This window comes from Panthera pardus, unplaced genomic scaffold (assembly GCF_024362965.1).
Source record: "Panthera pardus isolate Hobbes unplaced genomic scaffold, ASM2436296v1 HiC_scaffold_6, whole genome shotgun sequence".
NCBI lineage: Eukaryota > Metazoa > Chordata > Mammalia > Carnivora > Felidae > Panthera > Panthera pardus.
Genome location: NW_026526991.1, coordinates 84,079,167 through 84,104,868, shown reverse-complemented (window position 1 = coordinate 84,104,868; position 25,702 = coordinate 84,079,167). Strand labels below are relative to the sequence as shown.

At 35.6% G+C, this 25,702-nt stretch overlaps 1 protein-coding gene and 1 long non-coding RNA gene across 10 annotated transcripts in view; one reads left to right on the top strand and one right to left on the bottom strand.

The window, feature by feature from the left end:
* LOC109268853 (uncharacterized) overlaps positions 1–22,047 on the top strand; it is a 45,545-nt gene extending 23,498 nt beyond the window's left edge. The window contains exons 1-4 of one of the 2 annotated variants that reach the window (XR_002080829.2): positions 12,771–12,969; positions 15,045–15,106; positions 15,565–15,656; positions 16,832–22,047. This is a non-coding gene — a long non-coding RNA (uncharacterized LOC109268853). Of the gene's footprint in view, positions 1–12,770; positions 12,970–15,044; positions 15,107–15,564; positions 15,657–16,831 lie in introns of those variants that run through there. The other variant, XR_002080830.2, reaches the window with a different exon arrangement.
* SOX5 (SRY-box transcription factor 5) overlaps positions 1–25,702 on the bottom strand; it is a 1,011,059-nt gene that overhangs the window by 528,419 nt on the left and 456,938 nt on the right. For all 8 annotated transcript variants that reach the window (XM_019452504.2, XM_019452503.2, XM_019452501.2 and 5 more), the window contains one exon: positions 24,974–25,085. In XM_019452504.2, the coding sequence (XP_019308049.1) occupies positions 24,974–24,975 (2 nt within the window). In that variant the 5' untranslated portion in view covers positions 24,976–25,085. The remainder of the gene's footprint in view (positions 1–24,973; positions 25,086–25,702) is intronic.

Sequence of the window (25,702 nt, the reverse complement as noted above, 5' to 3'; positions counted from 1 at the left end):
GCCACATAGACTCTGTCACTCCCTATTAAATAGTAGAAGACATATGGTCAACTCCTTGTTATTCTGGGTTTGATGATCAGTTTTGTGGACTGTACATATTCTTTATTTCCATCACTACAAGTTACATATTCTTTGGATAATTGACACTAGTTACACAGTCAGGAAAGAGAAAGAAATCTGCGGATGAGAGAAAGTGGTTGAAAAGCAAGAAGGTGAAACTAAAAGTGAAAATAAGCAATAGATGAATTCTTAAAAAAAAAAAAAAACATTAATAGTGATCAGAAAATCAGCAAATTAAACTGGGTTTCTGTAAAATTTATGGATTTTAGTCAACAGTCTGTCCTAGAAAAAGAATTAGAGATGAGGGGTAAGGATGCAACAGAATAGTGGGAAATGCTTCAGATATTGTTCCAAGCATTTGGAACACTGAATCGAAAGAAATCTGAAACTTTGATTCTAACACAAAATAAAAAGCAAAATAAAGCATTTTAGGAAAAAAATACACTCCTACTTCATGACGCATTTGGAAGCAATTAGCTCTATAATATACATCACGATAATAAATAAAAAACTTATAATAAACAGAAAACTTATGATGGAAAGGACCTTCAGTGATGTATGGTCTGAGTCAAGTTAAATGGCCACTTCCCAGCTGCAGACAGAGGTTATTTAAGATCTGCTATTGCTGATTTTTCTCATGTTCTCATTAAAACATCTCTCACAATGTCTTCATTTCAAGAAAGGCCAAGGCTATTTATATACATTAGCACATTCGCCCCCAGTTTATTTCTGAGATGGAGAAGTATTGTTACTATCACTATACACACAGGGCAGAAAGATGCAGAAGGGCCAGTTGAGAGGACCCTGGAGGTGCCCTGAACTACTCTGATGAGGCACACCATGTCAGAGTTGGAGCCAGGAACAGGAACACATTTTAATATAGCCCAAAGCAGTTAGAACAGCCGTAGAAACGTGTAGGAATTTAAAGAAGGAAGGAAGGAAGGAAGGAAGGAAGGAAGGAAGGAAGGAAGGAAGGAAGGAAGGAAGGAAGGAAAAGAGAAAGAAAGAGAAAGAGAAAGAGAAAGAAAGAAAGAAAGAAAGAAGAAAGAAAGAAAGAAAGAAAGAAAGAAAGAAAGAAAGAAAGAAAATTGAACATTGAATTCAGCATTCAGAAAGATCTCTGGGGCCATGCTGCTCCCATAATCAGAAAATCTTTTACATTGTCAAATGCTATTCCAGACTTAGAGCCCTTCAATAAGTAAGTAAATAAGAATGTAGGAAAGCAAGTCTTCCTGGAGAAGGGAATCAACTGCAGAAATTTATTTATGAAATGTTTTTAATTTTATTGTATTAAATCAGAGCATGAAACTGAAGTCATGCTTTCTATTCAGAAGATCTGCCTTAGAAATAGATGTACTTGTTTGTCCTACACCTCAAGTTCATGGCCTTCCTCACCAAAGTCAAGTTTCACCATCACCCTGGCTCTGCCAGTAAAGTAAATGAAATAGGGGTTTTTTTGTATGTAAAATTAAAAGTTTAATAATATTATAGCACTTGTGTTACTAACACAGAGTTTTATGTAGTTTTAAAGCTATAGCATTATGAACATGATTGTGAGCAGAATAGACTTCAACACTGCAAGTGGGGAACCAGTATGGGAAAGAATCTCCTGGATTATGCTGGGGTAGATTAGTGTATCTGCACAAGGAAAATCCCCTAGTTAGGGACCACAGCAGGATCCCATCCATCATATCACATGTTAGTTCAGAGCACTAAAACTCTTGAAGCATTTTTGGCAGCAGGGAGAACTTTTAGCATCATATGCTTTTTTACAAGGCTGGATTTTTCTTTTCTCCCCCATGTGCTTCAAGATTTCATAACATGAGAAACATAGGAGCAAAAGTTAAAATGCTTTAATGGTCCCCATAGGCTATTTAAATAAACACTGTGATTGCAATTTAGACAATCTGGAGTCCATTCAATATTAAATCCCCACCCTAAACTACAGCTACTACACAAATAGGGAATTCATGGTATACTCCACATGGCCATTTACTACTGCATGGATTGCCTCTTGACACTCATGGGGAGGAGCTAGCCAGGCCTAAGATTACACCAGTTAAATCTGTCAACAACTGGAGAGAAAGCTCCACTGAGCAAACACGCTGATCCCTCTCACACAGCGAGTCTTTGTCCTGACTTTGCTACAACTCCGCTAATCTCATACTATCTTCAGCAGTGCAAGCAGAAACTTCTCTTGCAACCAGCTGTAACAAAAGATGCCTTTCTTTATTTTCACACACTGTATGTATATATTTATGCTGTCCCTTCCGCTCCCTCCCCCACCATTTCCACCCCTTCCTACAGACCCGATCCTAAATAAAGCTTGATTGAAGTAAATCTTAAGCTATTCTTCATCTCAGAAAAATACATGAAAAAGTGGCAATAGTACTGATCAGGTCCTTTTGACCAGATCCTCGTAAAAATAATACTCCATGACGCATGGTTTTGTGGGCGCCAGGGAAAAGAGTAGATTCAAGAACTAGGCAGGCAATAAATATCCTAAAATATGGTGTGCCAAATTGAAACAATTGGGTGGTGAAATATGTAGAACCACTGAGTGTTCCTCCAACTGCTTTCTGACATCAGAAGGTTCATGGGATCATGGTGTCCTCTTTCACTTTTATGTACTGTTGAGAAAAATATATTGGAGTAGTATTTTAGCTATGGCACTAGAAAATTATTATTATTAACTGATATTTCTTCTGGTTATAAAATGTAATATGGTATTTATGTTTAGGGAAGAAAACAAACATTTTTTTAGGAAAAATTTATTCAATAAAATGAATAATCTTAATTGTACAGCTCAAAGAATTTTTTGAGCTATGTATCTATCTGTGTAATCACCCAGATTAAGATGCAGCATATTTCAGGGCCTCCTGAGTGGCTCAGTTGTTGAAGCATCCGACTTTGGCTCAGGTCATGATCTCAAGGTTCTTGAGTTCGAGCCCCACATCGGGCTCTGTGCTGTCAGCTCAGAAACTGGAGTCTGCTTTGGATTCTGTGTCTCCCTCTTTCTCTGCTCCTCCCCTGCTCATGCTCATTCATTCATTCATATTCTCTCTCTCTCTCTGTCTCAATAATAAACATTACAAGAAATAAGATATAGCATATTTTTGTCACCCCAAATGGTTTATTCATGCCCCTTCACAATGGTTAATTCCCCACCAGAGGTGACCTCCATAGATTAATTTTGCCTGGAACAAAACTAGGTTAGTTTTCCAGAAACAGACATGTTCGAGTCTTATATGGCAAAGGTTATGCTGCAAATTTTCTGTACGTTATCTCACTTTAAACCCTTTTAATCCTGACCACAAGAAGAGACAGGTATTTGTATCCTAAGTTTCTAAGAGAGAGGATAAGTCACTTGTTCAACATAAAACTGCACTTGAAAAATCTGAATTTACTACACCCAAATAATCACTCAGGCTATATTTACACTGTATTGACCATTAAATATGATCCCCAATTAATGGTTTAAAATTTTAATGTGCTACATAATAATAGTGTTAATAATAATATTAATCCCATTCTGTCTAGCAGGTACTGAGCTAAATGTTTGATAGCATTGCCTCATTTAATCCTCCTAGCAACCCGGTAAAGCAGATATTGCCATATCCGTTTTGCACATGTAGCAAAAAGGTGAAAGTATTTCCCCACATTTAAATATTAAGTGGATTCAAATCGTACTTTCTGACTCACAGTTCTTGGTTCATAATAAGTGCTCAATAAATATATGTTGAATCACCGAATTAAATGATGAATAAAAATGCTTGATAAAAAGTAGGCTATGTTTTGAAAATGCTGAGCAAAGTTGTTCATCACTTCCATGATGGCATTTACAGGGAGAAAAAAATTACAGCAATTAAAAGTTAGAGAATGTTGGTCTCTTTCCCTCGTTTTCAACATGAGTAAACTGAAGCACCAAATGATCTGTTCAAGAGCAGAGCACATAGTCAAATAATGTTGATCTGGGCTGAAAATCAGGTTTCTTGAGCCCCATTCCAGTGTTAGCTTTGTTCTATTTCTATGGTTCTGAACCAAACACACTGCATGGGTTTTAAATAAGTTAGTAACTGAATTTGTTAAGTTTATCAACACTTCAAATAGCTGTGGCAATTATTCTGTAATGTGCTACAAGGAAAACCAGAAAAAAGAAGCAATATAGAACAAGGTTACTTTCCTTGAGATGCTTAGATATTTCATCATCAAGAGGAGAATTAACATTATGAGACAGTGAATATTGCTAAACATGTGCTCCTGAAAAACAAACAAAAAAACAGCCCTATAAAAGACTGCATGATAAAGTATATCATTAAACATAATCAACCACCACAATTTATAGAACTGATAATACCCTCAGGGAAAGTCAAGAAGGGAAGAGATCAGTGTCGGCAGCAAATATAAAGGAATTCAAGACTGGTTTAGAAGTTATCATAGGCTCACAGATTTGAGAAGAGAAATCATCCAGTCCAAACCCCTCATTTTATACAAGAGGCAGTGTGAACAGGGAGATGACAGTCTATGCCCATGGCCACAAATCTCCAGTGTGGCCACAGCCACTCACCTCCAGTCCAGGATTCTGTCCATTAGTACCATTTTACCAACTTGTCCATGAAACACTGACAGAGAAAAGTTACTCCTCACCCAAAACAGTAAAATAAGTTAAAACATTAATGAACCGGCTGACATGCCATAAAAGATACATGTAAAAATACCATTTAGCAGTATAATGACCCAATTGCTTCCATTTTCAATGCATTGCAAGTGGACTTTGGCACTTAGTACATATTACTTTCTTAAAGATAATTAAAGAAACAAGTAGGGGTGCCTGGGTGGCCCAGTCAGTTAAGCATCTGACCTCGGCTCAGGTCATGATCTCAGTTGGTGGGTTTGAGCCCCGTGTTGGGCTTGGTGTTGACAGTGCTGAGCCTGCTTGGAATTCTCACTCTCTCTTCCCTCTCTGCCCCTCCCCCACTCATGCTTTTCTCCCCCCCCCCCCCCCCCGTCTCCCTCTCTCTCATAATAAATAAAGTTTTAAAAAACTCAAAAAAATAACTAAAGATAAGTCAGAGAGAATGTCAGGTCACAACATACATCTTCCAACTCATTCAGGGTCCTAAAATGTATAGCTCACAGAAGATTAAAAATAGAAAATACATTTTTACAAAAATACTTTTTTCCTGACATCTTATGATGGAATACATTTTTGTTCTCCATTTAAAATTGTCAATGGTGCACAAGTGATTTCATCCTGTGAACCCATGAGGAATGCAACCACATTCAAGCCTCCCAGCTGTTGTTCATCAAGAATTGTAATATTTATTCTGGAAGGAGCAAACAACAGATGCGTTTGGAGAATGTGAGTTCACCTGGTTTCTATAGCATGTAAGCTCAAATTCAATTTGCTCATCAACAAACATCTTGTAAAAGAACGACCACCAAAAAAGTTAAAAGTAAATTAAAGAAATAAAAAGCATCAGGTTCTATAAATTTAAATTTCAGACTCCATGTACAATCTTGATTTTAATCCTTGTTCTTTCATACCACTCCCATTTTATGCTATAATTAATATCAGTAACTACTGGTGATACTTTTCTGGAAACATGTTTTTTCTACCCATTTCAATACCTTATCCTGCTACCTTCTTTAAAAATGGCATCTTCATTTTCTGGGACAATAACTTACAGTTGTTTTAAAGATGACATAAAATGTATTTTCAGCTCTCTTTCCTGATTTACGGCCACTTTCAACAAAACTGCCAACCAGGCATGAGAATCCATGAAAACACTTCAGGGTCCCTGAACGACCATCTATCATTTTCAAATGAACATTTGTATTAGACACCAGAATTGTTCAATAATGATTCAAATTTAGACCTTTTGCCTAGCAAGTACACACTTCCGATATCTTCTAAAAGGAAATAAAAAAAATAATATAAAACGAATTTAAGCATTTGTACAAAACCAGGTAGAAAGAATAGAAAACTTTTATTTATTTATTTATTGTTTCCCTACTCTTGTTCCCAGCTTTTGGCTATTTAATAGGTAATACACAAAAGAATAAAGAAGCATAGAAAAAAAGGGAAACGTCTATCAGATGATTTCTTAATAAATTTGTGATGAAATTTTAGTGGTCTAACAAGTGCTCTTTTTTCGATAATCTATAAATTTCATCTTTTAAAACTAACTGATCCCTTTCACCATAACTTTTAAAGAGTGAGACAACTAAAATGACATTAGCATGCAAAATTAAAAGCAACCTTTAATCTTAAATCTGTGAAATTTAAAATAAAATTAGTTCAGGGCTCCTGGGTGGCTCAGTCAGATGAGCATCACACTTCGGCTCAGGTCATGATCTCACAGTTTGTAAGTTCAAGCCCCACGTTGGACTCTGTGCTAACAGCTCAGAGCCTGGAGCCTGCTTCAGATTCTGTGTCTCCCTCTCTCTCTACCCCTGTCCCGCTCACATTCTCTCTCTCTCTCTCAAAAATAAATGTTAATTTAAAACAAAATAAAACAAAATAAATAAAATTTGAAAGTTCATTGGAGGCGCATCTGGGTGGCTCAGTTGGCTAAGCATCTGACTCTTGGTTTGGGCTCAGATCATGATCTTCCGATTTGTGAGATTGAGCCCCACATAGGGCTCCACACTGATAGTGCAGAGCCTACTTGGTATTCCCTCTCTCTCTCTCTCTCTCTCTCTCTGCCCCTTCCCCACTCATACACTCGCTCTCTCTCTCAAAATAAATTTAAAAATTAACTTAAAAAGATAAAATAAAATTAGTTCATTGGAAATTATATTCTACTGAATATCTGACACTGAATAACTGATACTTCATGGTCTAAATATGCTTACCTTTTTTCTATCAATGTTCAGCATACAGATTATTCAAATAGATTCTATTCCATCAATATTTATGGAATGCAGATAATCCTTCTAGAATTCAGGGACTGAATAGCTGGATGTGGGCAAGGGAGTACCCACAGTAGTGTGGGATGGAGCAATGAGAGCCTAATCTGGGGTGGCAGATACTGCCAAATCCTCAATATAGACTACGACACACTTAAAAAAAAAATCCTTAGGCAGTGCAAAGCAGGGTGAGAGCCTGAACTCTGAGAGCCAGATGACCCGGTTCAAAGCTTGGATTTGCTTTTCAGCAATAGGCAAGTAACATGATTTCTGTGCAACTTGGTTTCCTCATCAGTAGGATAGAGTTAGGGAGGTAAAAACTAAGTCACTATAGATAAAACACAATTACTGTGCCTCACGCGGAGTAAGCGCCATATACATGTTGGCTATTATTATCTTTTTTCTTAACTGAAGTATAGTTGAAACACAATGTTACATTAGTTTCAAGTGTGCCACATAGATGGTTTGACAATTCTGTATGTTATGCTATGCTCCCCATACCTGTGGTTACCACCTGTCACCACACGATGCCATTAACAATCATCCCCTATGCTGTACCTTTCATCCCCATGACTTATTCATTCCACAACTGGAAGTCCACTCCTCCATATTCACCCATTTTACCCATCCCCCATCTCCTCCCCTTTGGCAGTCTACCTGAATAATCTGTATTTTTGTTTAACTGTATTATGGACCTGGTTTCTCTTACTACTTAGAGTATAACATTTGGAGACTAGAGACAATGTCTTACATATTTATATAGTCACCAATCTCTATTGCAGTCCTGTTGTCCAGGAGCTACTCATATGTTATATTGGTATATAAATGATAGTAGTAATGGAAGAACAAAAATAGAAGGATTGTTTGAACACTTAGGAGAGAGGAGTTCAACCTAAAAAGGGAATAGGGATAGAAAAAGAAAAAAAGAAAGAAAGAAAGAAAGAAAGAAACAAACAAACAAACAAACTACCAATTTCCAAGTGGAAGCATTCCAGACCAGGAAAATTAGCAGGATAAGTTAACATGACAGAATTTTTTCTAATTGAGGGAGGGACAAAGCTGGACTTGGATTTTCCTCTATGATTGTATTTTCTCTTGTGTATATGTGATTCCTGAACATCTACTCATCCTTGCAATAAGTACATTACTGTCATAGAGATGCACCATGAAGATGAATAGAAGGAACTATCAGGGGGTGGCCACATTCTACGGTCAAAGTCAAAAGGAAAATCTAAAGCTCTTGGTAATAGCAGCCAAATTAAGCAATTTGCTAAGCTATACCATTTACCTATTTGTTCTAAGAGAATTTCACCATAGGACTTGAAGTTACCTGGTAGAGTGGATATCCTGATATTAGCAAACAATAGAACTCATTATCTTATATTGATATTTTAATCATTGTAGCATATTAGATAAAACGGAAGCTTGTTTTAATTAGAAAGCTGAAAAAGTTGAAAACACCTGGATGGTCCAAACCAAGCTTGGAGTAATGATGAAAACATTTGGTCAAACACAAACCAAATTATGAGATATTACAGAGATATTACAAGATTTTACTTGATGTATGTTTCTGTGCCATTAATTTTAACAGGCCGTTTTAAACAAATCCAACTGAATGGGAAAAAAAAAAGAGTTTAATATAGACAGTGTATAGCATTAAGTTCAATGGAACCACACTAATTCCTTTTTGTTGTTTTCTTTTTCAAATTTACTTTTTACTTCTACATTCACATATATTTCCACATAGGAATATAGATGTGCTTGACTTAGCATCAGGCCACACACAGGAGTCAAATGAATTTATCTCCTCCTCTCCTAACACTTCAGTAAGGTCCATGATTTTTAAATCCTGCATTGCCACTAGATCACAAATGACACCAAATTTAGTAGATCAAATCAAATCTGTATACTCAGATGCCAATTCTATAGAGAAACAGTAAAGGATCTCACAATCTTAAATCAGGGAGGGAAAAAAAGAAAGCTACCACCTGTACCTGGATAACTACCAGCAGTGATTATAAAAACTAACTACATTAAATACACTTAAGCATTGCTGTACATTTTACTACCTATTTGATTAATGACAAAAGTAGTGACAGACAGTTGCAATATGGAATCTAATGTTTATACCCAAACAGTACATCAGTCATTTAGCCCGAATTTACCTTACTCCCACACAAACCTGGTGTCAGGCTCAATGTTTGTTTCTATACAAAAAAAAAAAAAAAAAAAAAAAAAAAAAGCTCAACATTCAGTTTGAGAAGTCCTGCTTTTTTTCACATGAACAAAACTTGTACGTGTGAAAAAAAAAAAATTCAAAGCCTTTCAAACCACACTTTTGAATTTGCTTTCAACATTTATCTGAAGCATTATCACACCTCTCTCAAAAGTTCTATGCCCTACTCAGAAATCTTAACTATGACTACTGCATCATGTGGGAAATTTGGTTTCTGCTCTTTTAATTGCTTTGCTTTTGTTAATTCTCCAAACATAAAGGTGCTACCTTCATGTTGATAGACCATTTACTTCATTAACAGTCATTGGCATCTCACAGGTTTTCCTATTTTTTTTTTTTTTTACTCTTAATGTTTATTTTTCAGGGAGAGAGACAGAGAGCGAGCAGGGGAGAGGCAGAGAGAGAGAGAGAGAGGGAGACACAGGATAAAAAGCAGGCTCCAGGCTCAGAGCTGTCAGCACAGAGCCCGATGCAGGGCTTGAACCCATGAACCACGACATCGTGACCTGAGCCGAAGTCGGAGGCTCAACCGTCTGAGCCACCCAGGCGCCCCAGGTTTTCCTATTTTATACCATGTAAGACTTAAATGGAAAATGAAAAATACAGTTGTTGAACTATTCTTTCAACAGACAAGAGTGTCAGTTAAAAATCCCATCCTTTCACATCAGAGGGCTCTGATCTGAGTCCACTGTACTGCAGAAGAAATGGGGGAGAAAAAAGGCTTTAATTTGAAAAGTGGTTGCTGTAAAACTGCAGACAGATACATAGGAGAGAGAGCCATAATCCAAAGCAGCCCACCTGAATTTGAGAAACTTTTTTTTTACTATTTTAATTAAGAAAATTATACTTTAAAAGGTATGGCGGAAACCACAATTAAGAAAGAAAAAAAAATGGTTGAAATAAGCAAATTCAAAGTTTGAATGTTCCTCAGCTAAAATCAAACTGAAAGAAATCACAAGCTCTCATGGCTTGAGTTTTATTTGTTTGTTTGTTTGACTTTTGCTAGACTGTTTAATTCGTGAATATTTTTCAAAGGAGCCGAGGAGGCCAAAATAAAATTACACTAATGTACAATTCAGTACAAAGGAAATACTCAGAATGCACAAATGCCCGCACACAAAGGCAAGATATTACTTCCTTTCACATATATGTCAGATATACTTTAGCAAATCAAAAGAAATGAAGATAACAAGTAGAGAGGAAAATATGGAGATAGCTGATAATTAGATGTGGATTAAGGCAGTAAGGAAAGTGGGGAGAAAGATTACTGCAACTGGAAAACGGAAATGGTCCTTTCCCCCCAATGGTTTCATTTAAATCCAACTTCTAGAGTGTGGGAGTGTTTAGGGTTTTTTTGTGGGGGTTTTTTGCCTTTTTTTTTATAGCCCTTCTCCAACATGTGTGGCATCTAGCATCTGGGTTTGGGTGGCTTATTATTATCTTTCTAAACATATAGTTTGATATTCCTTTAATTAAATGGTGACCATCACCCAAAACAACTTTTCTGGAGAAGGACCTTGCAAACCCACAAAACCCAGGAATGGGTTTGTTGAACCTGCAGGCAGTTTTGTTTAAGTGAGCATTAAAGACTTGGCAAGCCCTCTGTGTTCTCATTTTCTTATTCTCTATTATCTATCCACTTAATAATTTCTGAAACCTTAATCAGACTCTAACCAAAAAAATCCACACAGTGCTTGGGATAGAATGATAATACCATCTGTTTTCATTCTTATGTGGGTTCTTTCCAGCCGTACAATCCAGCATGCTGGCTGCTTACTTTATAATGATCCTAACATTATAGGTGATTTAAAGTAAAGTCTCCTGTGTCATTTGCCTCTTGCAAATGCACACAATCTTTTCAATTCGCAAAAGTCTGGCATATTTTCCTATAAATGTTGGTTGCATTTGAATTCTGTAGATAAATAGGATCAATCCCAACACTTTTACAAAAAGAAAAAAAATTCAGAGCTATTTCTTGCTTTTTTGGGTAATGGCTGGTAAGACGGAAAGTTCTTCTAAAAGAATTTATTTGCCATTTGACTTCTAATTCTCTTAAAGTCTGGATGGCAATTTTAAAAATAAAATAGCTAAGCCATCCCTAAACATAGAACTAACTTACTGAGCACCTTTATACAATGACTTTTCAAATGTGCAGCCTTTACCATATTCATTAAGAATTAGATTACAGCATCATTATTAAAGGATAATAAATAGAGATGCTGGTATCGTTTCCTTCTAGTCATGGGAACAAGTAAGAATTCAGAGCAAAGGTCAAATGCTTTTAAACTCTTTGGTGCAGGAAAAATCAGCCAACGATATGGAAAAATACACTCCAAATAATTCATTTTTGCAGATTTTAACAATCAATATGGAGCACCATATGATAGATATGGCTCCAACAATCTGTATCAATCATGAAGATTGGCAGTGGCAAACCACACAGACCAATTTTTGTCATGCTACCACAGTCGATTTTACAGACTCTGTGTAACCAAGACTTTCTCTGGTGCTTTCCCTGACACACCACACAGCCCCTTCCAAGATCTGCTTCCAACACATTCAAGGGCTTTTCTGAACCAAACCTAACTGAAAACCTTTGGAGACTGGCACACAATTCTTACGATACTCCATGTTTTCCTTCCAAAGCCTGCATCTTTAATACATTATATTGGGTTTTTCCCATCACACATTTAATGTGTGAAATTTCTAAACTCTTCCCCTTCACTTATCTAAATTGAACTTTGGCAGCCAACAGTTAACTGTTGGAGACTTGCTTCAAAACGATCAAACCCTTTTCTAGATCTGATTGCAAGAAGTATCAGTGCCAAGATAGAAATTTCAGTCTTCATCATACACAAAATCAATATGTATGCTTTGCTCTGGAAAGAAAGCCACCTTGAAAATAATTAATAAAACATCAAAGCTACATACTACTTCAAAAATCCACATGAGACTGAAACATTCGAGGCAATTAAAAGAAATTATTAATTTATATAAGGTGGTACTTTTCTTTGTGTGTGTGTGTGTGTGTGTGTGTGTATATATATATATATATATATATATATATATATATATATATATATATCTCCACACTGAAATCTCAGTTTTGGCTTCAAAATGGCAATTTAAAATCTTAACAACATATCCATAGCAATTATGAATGTTACATTAAATACATAAGCTTTGAAAAACCATAAGAATAATTTGAAAATACTTAAATAATATCAAAACCTATGGAGAAATGCAAACTACATTTTACTGAAACACAATGCATAGGCATATTATTAGAATTTGGAAAAAAGGCATAAATTTTATATTACAGTATGTACGTAAGTGAAAGGAGACTTCCATAAAACACATGCCAACAAAACAAATCTCATGTATCAGCTGCATTTTAGTGTCCTACAGAGTTAACTTTAGTTAACTTTATTTATTCTTATATGCGCCTTGCTTAGTGGTAGATATTTTAAAAACAGGTTTAAAAAAAAAGGTGACTCAGAAGCACACTAGATATGGAAGACACAGGGAGGGGTGGTGGTGGTGGGAGAGCGAGAAAGAGAGAGGGAGACAGAGAGGGAGAGGGAGAGAGAATGAATCACATATTAGGGAGGTGCCTGAGAAAAGGAAAGCTTGATAGAAGAGATGATATTTCTCTTGGCTTTTGAAGATGAGCCAGTTGTTCAAGGCTGTGAACGGAAGGGTGCACGTCCTGGACCAGGGTGAATAACTGCATAAAGAGGAAGATGGAAAGCTCTGTTTGGGTAAGATAGATAAGGGTCTTGTTTACCTGGCTTAGGTGTTTAGACTCTATCAGCTAGGCAACTGGAAGTCATTAGAGGTTTTCAATCAGGAAGATGACATAACCAGATCTGCATTTTGAAAAGATAACTGGCATCATCAATGAGATAAATGGATCTGTAACAAGAGAGACGAGGCAAGGAGTCTACTCAGGAGAAATCTGTGATACACTGTGACAGATGGTGAGAACCTGCAGTAAGGTGGAAGCATTGATGCTTCAGAGCAATTTTCTCTGTGCTCTCTGGAAGGCCCAAACCCTAAATCCAAGCCAATGTATTGATTTCAAGGACCCACAAGGCGCTTGACAACTTTATTTAGCACTTCAAGAATATACATCTTTGCAGAGCACCTTTTTAGACATTTCTTAACCAAACCTCTTAAGCTCCTTAGAAATGAAAGGATAATATGTTTTCCTCAGTATTAGAGAAAACATTCAAATAGAAATTCTGTTACTATGACCTAGGGCTTCTGCATCAATGTCTTGAGAGCATCTACTGATCTACTTCTCTATTTGTCATTAATCTTGTACATCTGATGATACAGCAAAAGCTACAATGGTGTCTAATTTCAAATTGTATCTCCCTTCCTTATTAGTTTTGCTCTGTTCAATTTCATGAGCCAGCCAAAATGATGAAAAGACATGGCATTTGTTTGAAATTAGAGGAAAAAGAAGTAGGGTGGGTAGGAATGCACTAACCATGGAATCAGAGAGCAAGGCTTTAGAATTGTTCTAGTCAATATTTTCATTTTAGAGATGAAGAAATCTTGACCCAGTGAGATAAGTGATTTGCCCAACATAAAATTAACTGCTAACAAGCCCACAAGAAACCATGTGATTGTTAACCCATTTTTTCTAAAGCTGTTTATTTTATAAATTATAACAATGTTGTTAACAAAATTTTGGGAAAGAAGTTATTGTTCAAGGATCCACAGAAAAGATAAATATATTTTTACCCTTCTTAAATCAGGAAGAAGCTTGTTTTATTTGTATTTTTATTAAATGAGAGTGATAGTCATTTAGTATTTAGCTACACAGTTGCATTAATATCCTAATCCTCTAATGGCACTAAAACATATATAATGAATTTGAAACCATTGATTAAAATGATTATTTCTTCAGGTCCAATATATGAATTCTTAAAGAGATCAGTCAAAGATATCCTTTGGGGTACCTTAATGATGATTTAAATCCTACAGCATGATTGAGTTGGTCAATTTCTCTTTCTTGAGCTGATTTTTAACCTTTTTTTTCTCCCTAGCTACAGCCTATTGCTGGTTTGTATTTTGATAGTAATTAACAACTGTAACGCATTAGTATTTAAGTCCACCTATGAGTTTTAGAACAGTGTAATTATTCCAGGACAGAACTGAATGGGTCTGCTAGGTAGAATTTGTGCATTGCATACATTTCCATTTCTTCATTTATTCAGAATACAAGTAATGTAAGGCTCACTGAGCAAACCTCACAACAATGACACATTGTTCAAATTCAGGAATAAGGGTGTTCTACTTTTACTTCCTATTATTCTAAAAAAAGTAGCAAAATTTTGATAAAGTTACTTGGGGACAAAGTCATGTATGTAAAAATAAAAATGCTCTTCTGAAAGAACAAAATATCTAAACAAAACTTGAAGAAGTAGAAAAAATGCCTTTGCATATTTGTCAGAAGTAGTATTAATAACTGCATGATTCCAAAACACGTAGATGTTTTGGAAAAAATATTCAGTAAAGATTAACCATCTCTATGATTCTAACACTAAGAATATAGAGGAGGCTCAATAAATTAATGTTTAGTGTCTAATCCAAATTTGATATTAACTAATAAGTACAGCCACATAATCTCTTACCACATTTCTTAAATTCTTCCTCATTACTAGAAAGTAACCTCCCCTACTTTAAAAGATCAAAATAAAAGCTGGTTTAATTGACTCTAGTTTTTGTATGCATTTGTGAAGGTGCATATCATTTTTACATAAATTGGAAAGAAACTGTTATTGCTAATACTAGTCTCTATTGTCTGTCTGCACACTTCACCTAGGACTATGGATTGTGTGTTGAAACTTCCAGTGTTTGAAGATCTGCTTCTTTGCCCTTTGAACCGTAAGTCACTTTTGTCCCCAAATATTGTTTGCTGCATTCTGATTGATCTGTGTGCTTTTGCATCTTCCCCAGGATTCCACAACTGTGCCACATTGCTTAAACCATGCAGAGTGAGCACAAATATTTGATAAGCAAAGGTGATTTTCCTAAGTCTTTTTACAGGAAGAAATGGCATTGTTGCTAGTGTATGATTTTCATATGTCTCATTGTGATGGTTAAATTAAAACAAAACAAAACAAAAGAAAACAAGCTTGGCAATGAAATCAGAAAAAAAAAAATAAGGACAATTCTCTGTACTGGTACATATATAAATTAGGATTACCTTAGCTGGGTCTCTGTAATCATTAGCAGTAATGTGCTTATTAACTTGTTAGTTTAATACATATGGCATCAAAGTAAAACCTAATGATGGAATCAAGCAAAATCACAAAATGATCGTTTTCTCTCTTTACCCTAAGCTGAGCAAGGAACCTTTCCAAGCAGTGTGAACTCACTGGCTTCCCCATAACGCTACAGAGCCCACGCTGCCATATAACTGGGAATCGGAGAGGTGAGGTCATTTCATCACTCCTTGGAAAAAAATGCAAAACGTCTGCTAAAATCTGACTTCATTTGATTTACTCTCCAAGACTGTTTTTTATTAAATATGTTTGACTGCTATCTCTAATTAAATGTAGAATTAATTTTGGCAAACTAACCACAGATGCAGTTTATGTTCAATTTTATCAGACAGATTTATTTATAAGCTGTCAACTTCTTGAAAGACTTCATTTTGGAGCAGTTTTAAATTGCTAACAGTAGCTGTAAATGGAGCTACTGTTCTCTGGAACACTAAAGGAAAAGTATGCTATAAATGTCCATTCCATCTGTGAGGAATCATAAAACAATCACATTCCTTTATTTTTTTTTCCTCCGTAGGACCTTTATTAAATTAGTTCAACTCAATTAAAAATAACTTCAAAAACATTTCAGAGCCCTTTGTTTCATGGAATACTTGGAACTCTCTGCACGGAACGTCACCCTTTTAACTAATCCCTTTTAGTAAATGGAGGAGAATAGTGGTATTGTGACTTCAGACAGTGCTTTCAAGGGTCTCTACTGTACCGAATTGAGGTCACTGCAAGACAATGCTCAACACCCAATAGCCATTCAAACATTCTTCACAACTCTATCAAACGTGTCTTTCTTTCTCTCACCCGCTTTCTCTCATGGCAAACTCAGAGGACAATGGAAAAGCCTCTAGCACCATTTATGGTCACCATATTTGCACATGACAAAGTCTATTCTTCCTGGTTTGCCAACTCCCTGTAAAAAGAATGAACCCTAGGATAGATTTTCCCACCATTACTGTTATTCAAACTTATTTTGTATTTAATTATTTTTGTTGTTGTTGTTAGAGGGCCGCTCCATGGCATTTGAGAAGCTGACTTGCTATTTTCGTGCATGTGTAACAAAGCAGAGACTAAATGCAGAATTAAATATGTCACATTATAGCCAGCATATGCATGATGGAGCGCACAATTTAGTACAAAACGGAGACAAATGAGGAAATTGGAATTATTATACCTTGTCTTCTTGTCTAACATTAATAGTATTATAAAACTTACTGTTTACCCATGAACCACCATGCTTGTGCCCCACAAGCACTATTTAGTTTTGCTTGGGAGTTTTTATGGCTGCAGCCACAAACAAACAAAATCAATTGCTGTAAATTTTTCTCACCAGGGCTGCTCCTTTTTGAACGAAGAAAAAAAGAAAAAAAAGATGTATCCAGAGCATCGTCCTCCAAACAAACAAGAAGAGCACATATTTGCAAGCTATATAGTAAAGTTGTTGCAATGAAGATTTTGATTTTAATTAAGAATGGGATTTGTAGGACAATTAGTGAGATGTAATATTCTTTGCAAGAAACAGTACCCTTATTGGAAATACCACCTAAAATGGAGCGGGGGCATTTGGAGCTGCACAGAGACTTATATCTATGGGTTTCTACAGTTAATGAGAAAGAAAAATACAAGGAAAATGTAGGTACCTCACCTGAAATCCAGGAATACAAATACCGTTTGCCTGTTTTTTTTTCCCCTCCTTAATTTTTCTTTTTAATTTAAACCATAGAAATCTGTGCTGTTGAGATTTCAACCAGGTAATCATCTTATCATTAATACGTTTATGTTATTTCTTCACATTGACTTTAAACCACTGATCATTAGGAGTATACCTCATCTTTTTTGATGATTTTACAAGGACATAATAATATACTTAATAGTAATAAAGGCAACGAACTCTCCAGTTATTTTTGGTATGCTCAGCTGTCCTGACATTAAAAAGAGGGCTTTTTCTTACAGTATAGAAAATAATTTGTGTAATTGTTTAAATGTTGGAATGACCATTTCCTTTACAGTACATAAATTTTCATGTGTTATAAAAACTAACAATGTATTTATTAATCAAATGCCTGATAATTTCCCATGTCTATTCAATTAATTTCATAACAAAATTTTCATTTTTCCTTTATAAGCAATAAGATTAAACATTACCAAGTGAGTTAAGGGATCTCCTTTCTCTAGCAGATGGAAAAGATACTAACAGTGAGTATGTCACCAGATATTATGCTGTCAATAATAAAGGCCAAATACATATAATCACATATATGTCATTTTAAACAGTGTAGTAAGCCCAAAACTCTTCACTATTTATTCTATAGTATTAAGCATATTCTATCTGCCAGGCATTACACCAAACAATGGTAGAGTACAATATACAACGAGGATATCTTAATGCAGTTTATCATATGCTGGAATGACATACATCTAAACCAGTATAATCAGTCACACTGTGTGAAGGGCAGTAGATTCACAAATAGGTATAAGATTTCTTTCATTGTACAAATTGAAAGTGCAAATTCCCCACTATGGCAGGCAGGCTGGATAGAATCTATGGTAGCTTTTGAATTCCCACCTGAAAAGCATCATGGGAAGTATATTAGGGTTGAGAATGAGATGTACAGAATTTAACTTGGGGAAGGGGTAAAAAAGAACACTAAAGGGAACAGAAACATGTGGATTATAATAAGGAATATTTAGTGGCCCATTATTTGATGATGCTATTTATATGGGATTAGGGCAAGGCAGGTCTGGAAGTTCAGATTGAGGCCATAGTGTAGCTGGTGGCCCTTAAGTGCTATCCTCAACTGCAATCGATTGGTGTAGGAAGAGATGGGGAGCCGGATAAGGACCTCCAAGGCTACTTGAGGATTTCAAATGAGAAGGGATGAGAGAATGGGGTTTTTTCTGTGCCAAAGGAAAGGAGAAGATGCATGAAACAGAAAAAAAAAATGTGCTTTGGAAACCAGATATGGTGGCTGAGAAGAGGAAAGGAGCCAATGTGATCACAAAGGTCTTACACCAGGCTGGCTGGATCTATAAATGGTTCGACCATGTGAAATTGCCAACTCAATACATCCTTCAAATAATATTTGAAGAAAGGCAGTAGAGAGGGAAGAAAGCTCCAAGGAGAAAAATGTGGTTTGTGTCTAGATTCAAGAAACAAAAGGATGAAGTAGAGTCAGTAAAATGGTTACATGAAAGTCTCCTGTAGAGCTAGAATTCACACTTAATTTCCTTAGTATAACTGAAACATGGGAGAGTTGTTTTTCCCTCCAGTGTTAGCTTCAAAATATAACAGACTTCATATTTTGTATAACTTTCCAAAACCTAAAATTCCTGATTCATCATTTTGCTCCTTTACTGTCCTTTAACTAAAGCCCTATGTGTGGCATTTTTAAAATGAAATTTCAGTTTAAAAATATGTCTTTGTACACTTTATTTCAGAACACAGTAAAATATAAACATAACACTTCACCAATTCAAGCACGCAACCAACCTACCAGTTACGATAACTTTGTAGTTATTATCAATTATCTTCAATTTCAAAAAATGGTTTTCCTCATGCAATTTTGAATCATATTTTACCTTTGATTTAATTCTATAACTTCAGTGGAAATTCAAAAGGTGTGTATTGTCCTTTAATAGCTGTCCCATTATAAGAAATGCTAAATCTTAACTATGGCTGTCTTGCTCCTGATTAATAAGCTTTGTAAAATGTCAATAATGTTAAATGGAGCTTCAGTATAATCATTTGGATATTTCCTTTATTCACTCTTTTTTTTTTAATTTTAAAAAGTTTTTTAAGGTTATTCATTTTTTAGAGAGAGAGAGTCAGAGCATGAGTCAGGGAGGGGCAGAGAGACAGAGAGAGAGAGAGAGAGAGAGAGACAGAGACAGAGACAGAGACAGAATCTGAAATAGGCTCCAGGCTCTGAGCTGTCAGCACAGGGCCTGATGCAGGGCTCAAACCCATGAACCATGAGATCATGACCTGAGCTGACTGAGCCACCCGGGCGCCCCTCCTTTATTCACTAACTACCTTGTGGAGAAAGTGTCCATATCACACTTTCATAAGGATTATGTGGAAGACAGGCTGACTTCAAAATTCCCAAAGACCACCTGAAAATGGAGGGTATGTGTTCTTACAGGGTGATAATAAAGACAGCTGACCCACAGAGCCACCACATTCCAATCCAGTACCTTTGTTCAAAATAAAAGGCCCCATCCTTTGGACTGATCTTTCCCAGCAAACAAGAACTTAGCCAGAAAGAGGTGCAAGAGGTGAATGTCAGCTCTGTTCACCCCTATTCATCTCCTCAACTGGGCTCCTTTGGGCCATGGGAAAACTGCACAGTTGAGTCTGGGGCTCCAGCCTACCACATGCCAGGAATTCTGTTCTATGCATTCCATATACATTATCTCCATTAATTCTCAAAATAGCTCTGAGCTGCAATAATTGTGCCCATTTCTGAGGTTAGCTAACTTGCCTAAGATCACAGTTAGTGGCAGCATTCAAGTTGTTGGATTAGCATTCTGACCTCAAAGACCTCATTCTTATCCACAATGAATAATTGCCAGTATCATTATGTTAAACAAATATTTAATTTCATGCTTTTACATAACTATGCTTTGTTAATTATTTGGCTATTATATACATGTATATTAGTAGTCATGGGCTGATTAAGTCCCACATTTACAACATAGCAGTTTCCTTAGGTGACAACTTCCTAATAAATGGAGGGAGGTATATCTAGAAAGATTCCACCAAGGGTTTCAAATTTTGTCAGCTGAAAGAAGAAAAAACTATTCCATTTTGGAAAAAAAAAACTTGTCATTAACAGAAAAGAAAAACTACTATTAATTTTTGGAAAAGAAATCACAAACTACTATTAATGGGACAAAGAAATTAACTCTAAAAGTATCTCTCCCTTTAATGCCCTCTTCAAAATAAAAGCTTATTCAGCACACTCAAATTAGTAAAAAAAAAAAAAATCCCCCAAATTAAGATAAACAGTATAAGTTATCCACACAGACAAGCGAGCCTATGCTTAAAAACACAAACAAAAAATCAAATTACACTAATAATATTTTACTTGGTAATAAAATAGTTCTTAAAGCATTTCTCAACTCAAACTAGTTTTGCCAAATCAAAAATTTTCTTTTGGGTAGTTAAGAAGGCCAAGAGTATACCAAATGATTTAACAACCATTTTCCCTATTACCATCCATTTTCCCAAAGGCAGCACTGGCAAACAATTTGGCTGTTAAGGGAGAGAAAACATTGTACATTTTTTTTCATTGTCAAAATAAACCTTAGTTAAGAAACTGCTGGTTGCAAATAATTTAAAACCTCTCAAGTATTGGGTAAAATCAGTATATACTGCAGGCTACATAACCTTAGAATGTTTTCCCCTTAAGACATGATTCAAGAAACAATGGAGAGTGCGTGCTAATTCCCCCAGTACCTGTATAAATGTCACAAGAATAGAAAATCCATTTGCTTGTTTTTAAAGTAATCTTAAACTCACAGACTTTGGATTATAGAATTTCACAAACAAGAAGTGGACGTTGAGGGGGGGAGGAGGGAGAGAGGGAGGGAAAAGGAGGAGGAAGAGTAAACTGCCACACCTTAGGAAAATTTAGTTTCAAAATATATTAATGGAGCTAGAGGGCAGGAGAAAACTTCAGAAATGATTTCCCAGGGACTGATGTTTCACCCATGAAATCAAACTTTAAAAATGATGTTATTATTTCATTTCTAGTAACTATAGTTCTCTCCATGGAGTCTGAGGGGCCTAAGAAGGCCAGGAGAGTCAAAACATTCAGGAAAACAGTTCTGGTTTTGTTTTTTGTTTTTTGTTTTTCCTTTTAAATTAGTCACTATATACAAATCCACTGAGGGTGGTGAGGATTTTCAAACTCATTGAACACATGACTATAAAATACAAAAATATAATCAAATATTCAAGGTTTAGAATGTTATATTCATTCATTCAATGAATCATTATTTTTGTCCCAGCAATATTTCAAGAATACTTCCAAAGTGCCAAAGACAGGGTTCCAAGATCTTTAAACAAAAATGACATATAAATATCATGTTTTCACAAAATTTAGAATGACCTGTTTTCTTAATTATTTAAATATACATTTAATTAACTTAGTACCAACGGCTCCTACATATGTTTCTACATATTGGACACTGCCCAGGCAGCTACAGTACAACCACATGTTTAAAGAACTACCAAGTGCATTCTCTCTCTTTCTCTCTTTCTCCCTCCCTCCCCACAATGTACATAATGTATATCTATCTATAGCTATATGTATATATATGCACATATATATTAGATTGTTTTTATTGCATAATCATTAGCAATAATAATTATTGTTCCATAAATTACCAGAATATTAATCATAATTATGAGTGAAATGCATTGATAAGACAAAAGGTTGTAACGACAAATTTTCAAAGACAGATGCTGTGGTTTAATTGTGATGCCCTCCTTGTGCACATATTTAAACAGTAATATGAAGCAATAAATATTCCTTATCTTTATTACTCATCTTCTCTTGTGTCCATTTTTACTTTTATGTGGTTATTAAAGTATATGGAATAAAACCAATTAGGTGCTTTGCCTACAAGTGTCAGGCAGATCTACTTGGTTACTAGAGTGTAAAGGTCTACATGGGGAAGATAAATTTATCTTTGATAAAATGATTAAAATGGCAGATTATATGTTCTTTATTCCAGCTGAGAGAAAATGCCCTGCAAAGTGATTATGAATGTGATATATTGGGGAGCAAGAAACTTCAATTTAAGGTGTAACCTCCAGTTATAAATTCTGAGATCATTTAATTTTCTACTGCAAATAATATGTTTGGAATATGAGGAAACAATCCATCCCACTTTTCTAGGAAACGATTCTTAAATATTTTTTCCTCTTTGGAAATCTTCCTTTTAATAGTACTTAAAAGTATATGGATCTAAATATTTACAGCCTCCATTTATTCAAGTAACAGGCAAAAATAAAAGCATCTTGTTTCTGCGCACCACCCCCACCCCCCACAAATACAGCCAACAGGGTCTCAGTATAATGAAGAGAAAGACAGGCCTCTTTAGTCTTCACCATTCTTCCAACTAATATCCCAGAAATGGGCCAAAAAGCAGGCAGAGGGTTTTACATTCCCCTAGGAATGCTGTGAGCAACGAGTGAGAACCTCTGAGCTTACATTTTAGAATTCTTAAAAGGAAGTATAGACACCCATGACCATAAATCTCAGCTTCTTTGCCCAGTAAATCAAGGTTGTATCAACACAGGGCTACCGAATCAAAAATATATTGATCCTACATATTTTCAATATCAGTCTAATGGCGAAAGTAGATTTTAACAGAAAGGATTCATTTTGAAGATAGACTGAACTTCTCCCCGCCCCCAATAATGATGACCTCTGGAGAAGCTGTTTTAGCAACTGTCCACTGTTGTCATTTATATAATGTGGTACGTTTTTTTTCTCATTAATATAAGAGCAGCATAGTATCACAGTTTCTGCTAGCAAAAGCTGCCTTAGTGAGGCTTGCATTGACACTGAACTACCAAACATTGCCATGCATACCTGCCGAATCCAGAAGAAACTATCAAACACTATTTGGTAGAGCAGGGGAAGCACGGAGAGGAGACACACATACGGATTTGATTACTTGAATGTAAGTGAATAATCTGGCAATCTAATATTAATTAAGATATTTTGAATGATTTACTAAACACTACAGGCTAATTTTAGTCTTCCTTCTAGCTATCTATCTTCTGATCACTACTATTTCAGATGATTTGCTGTTTCCACTTGAATATGGCTATAGATTCTTACATTGATAAAATATTTTTTCCCCTAAATCAGTCATTCACAAACGTTTCCATCTCAACACATTTGAGAAACATTATACAATCCTATCGACAACAGCAGTCCATTATGGCAGTAAATCTTAATTAGGGACATATATTTAAAAGAGAAGTAATTTTTAAAGCGCCTTGTTCACTCGGCCTTCTGAATTGCACCCCGTAGAAGGGTTGTATCCTATGGTTCACAATCATTTCCAATTTACTGAATAAAGTAACAAAATGTTTAATTATCAGTTTTTATGCCTGAGATACTTATAATAAAATTGCTGATGACTCCTTAAAGAGTATTTAGATAACACCAGTAATATACTGGTTGCAAATGAAAAATACTGGTATTCATCCAAAAGTCAGTAACATATCTGTGTGAAAATATCTGTACATTTCAGAGGGTAAAAATATTAGTGAAGAGGGAAGATAAAAGAAACATAATTTCTAGCTGATCAATAATTCCTTATTTTAGCTCTTGCTTCTAACAAATTCCTCCATATCAAGGAGAGAGCAGATTTTCTGCCTCATCCTAAAAAAACAAAGAATGACTGCTATTCCCTTCCCCCCAGTTTCTATATACAGTCACTAAAACCATCTGCATTCCAGTCGTCATTACAAATGATCGCTTTGCCAGATCTAGTCCCATAAATTGATATATTGGAAAAACTGGCATGAATATTTTAATGCCCTGACATCCTAAAGAATGAGCTTTAGGTTTTATTTTTATATATGAATATTAGGAATGTATATATGATTATACACAAATGTCTTTATATATTCATGCATAGAAAAATTAATCAAATAGAAAACTTAATTTTTGCTAATCTTTTAATGTATATGCTACAGAGTTATATTGTCATCTTTGATAAATGTGGGAAATTGAGGCACAGAAGTACCCTCTAGGTGATAACCAAACAGCATATGACAAAGAGCAGAAAGACTGGTAAAATGCCCATGCCTTATGTGCTTTCCTCTCTGGTCTAAACACCAGATTGCCATAGAGATTCCTATAAGGAATTCTTTAAGATGAGACCTGAATAGTTAAAGTAAATGAAAGATGTATTCTGAATGTGGGGATTCTCAGCTACTATATTTCCTTCTTCATTTCTGTAAAGTTAGTTGGCTCTCTACAAGTGTTTGGGATAATAAAAGCATTTATATAAAGTAGTTCTAGTAGCTTTTTACAATTATTAAACTACATCTATTACATAAGAAATGGAAAGCATATAGGTGTATTTTTTCCTTCAATGAAAGGAATAAGAGCAGGTATAACAATTTAAGGACAAAGAATCAGTATGCCCAAAATAGGCGTTTAATGACTAAATATTTTAGATGACTAAGAATCAGAATATGTGATGTTAAAATATCTTGAAATCCCCATAAAATGGAGATTACCTCATATTGTAATTTTTTTCTTATCCTTATTAATCTTCTTATACTTTTTGTTGACGTAGATCTTGCTTTTAAAGGAAACAGCAAATCCATCATTTGCAAGTGTCTTTTCCAAATCCTTAACTTCACACTCAGGGAAAGTAATTATTTGCCTCACTTTGTAATGATATTGGCTAATGGAAGGGAAACATAAACTCATTCACTTACATTTCTGTGTGACCATGAAGAGCGCTCCTGGAACGATAAAGTGTTCCTTCTTACTATCTGGTTAAAGACCACTGACTAAAACAGCCCGAGAGCTCAAGGAAACATACGGCTCCTGCAAGTGAGACAATAAAATTATATATTAGTAGGATTATCTGTAACAAAGGCACAAATATAAGAAAATAACTATGGTCAGTGAGTCCCCTCAGCGGAAAAAAAAATCAGACTGTTGGACAAATATTTGGATAAATGGAAATATTTGGATTAAAATATATCCAAAGTATCTGCAAGTTTTACTGTACATTTCATTATTTTGGTTCACAGCTTACTTGTACCAATACACTCTCAGTGTCAGATAGAGCAAGATATGTGCCTTAAGCACTTCGGGGTAATTGGCGGTGCGTTTTGGGCACCCAATCTGAAAGTAAATCATGAGACCGTAGGGACTGACATTTAGAGACAGACTAAATTGCGTAACACTGAAATATCTGAACTAGAGCTCTGTGCTCTTGGGAGGATTTGGAGAGGGATGCCACTGAACACCTGACAGACAAGACTGCTTTTTGTTGTTTTTCGAGCCTACAAGTTGACAGAGAAGTGTCGACACCTTATGGAAAAACCTGAAAAACATTCCAGTGAGCAAGAGTTCTGCTGCTCTATTTTCTGTACTTTCTTTCTTTTAATTGTCATTCAGAACAACTTTTGAAGAACAAAGCCCAAGTGCGTTCTTAA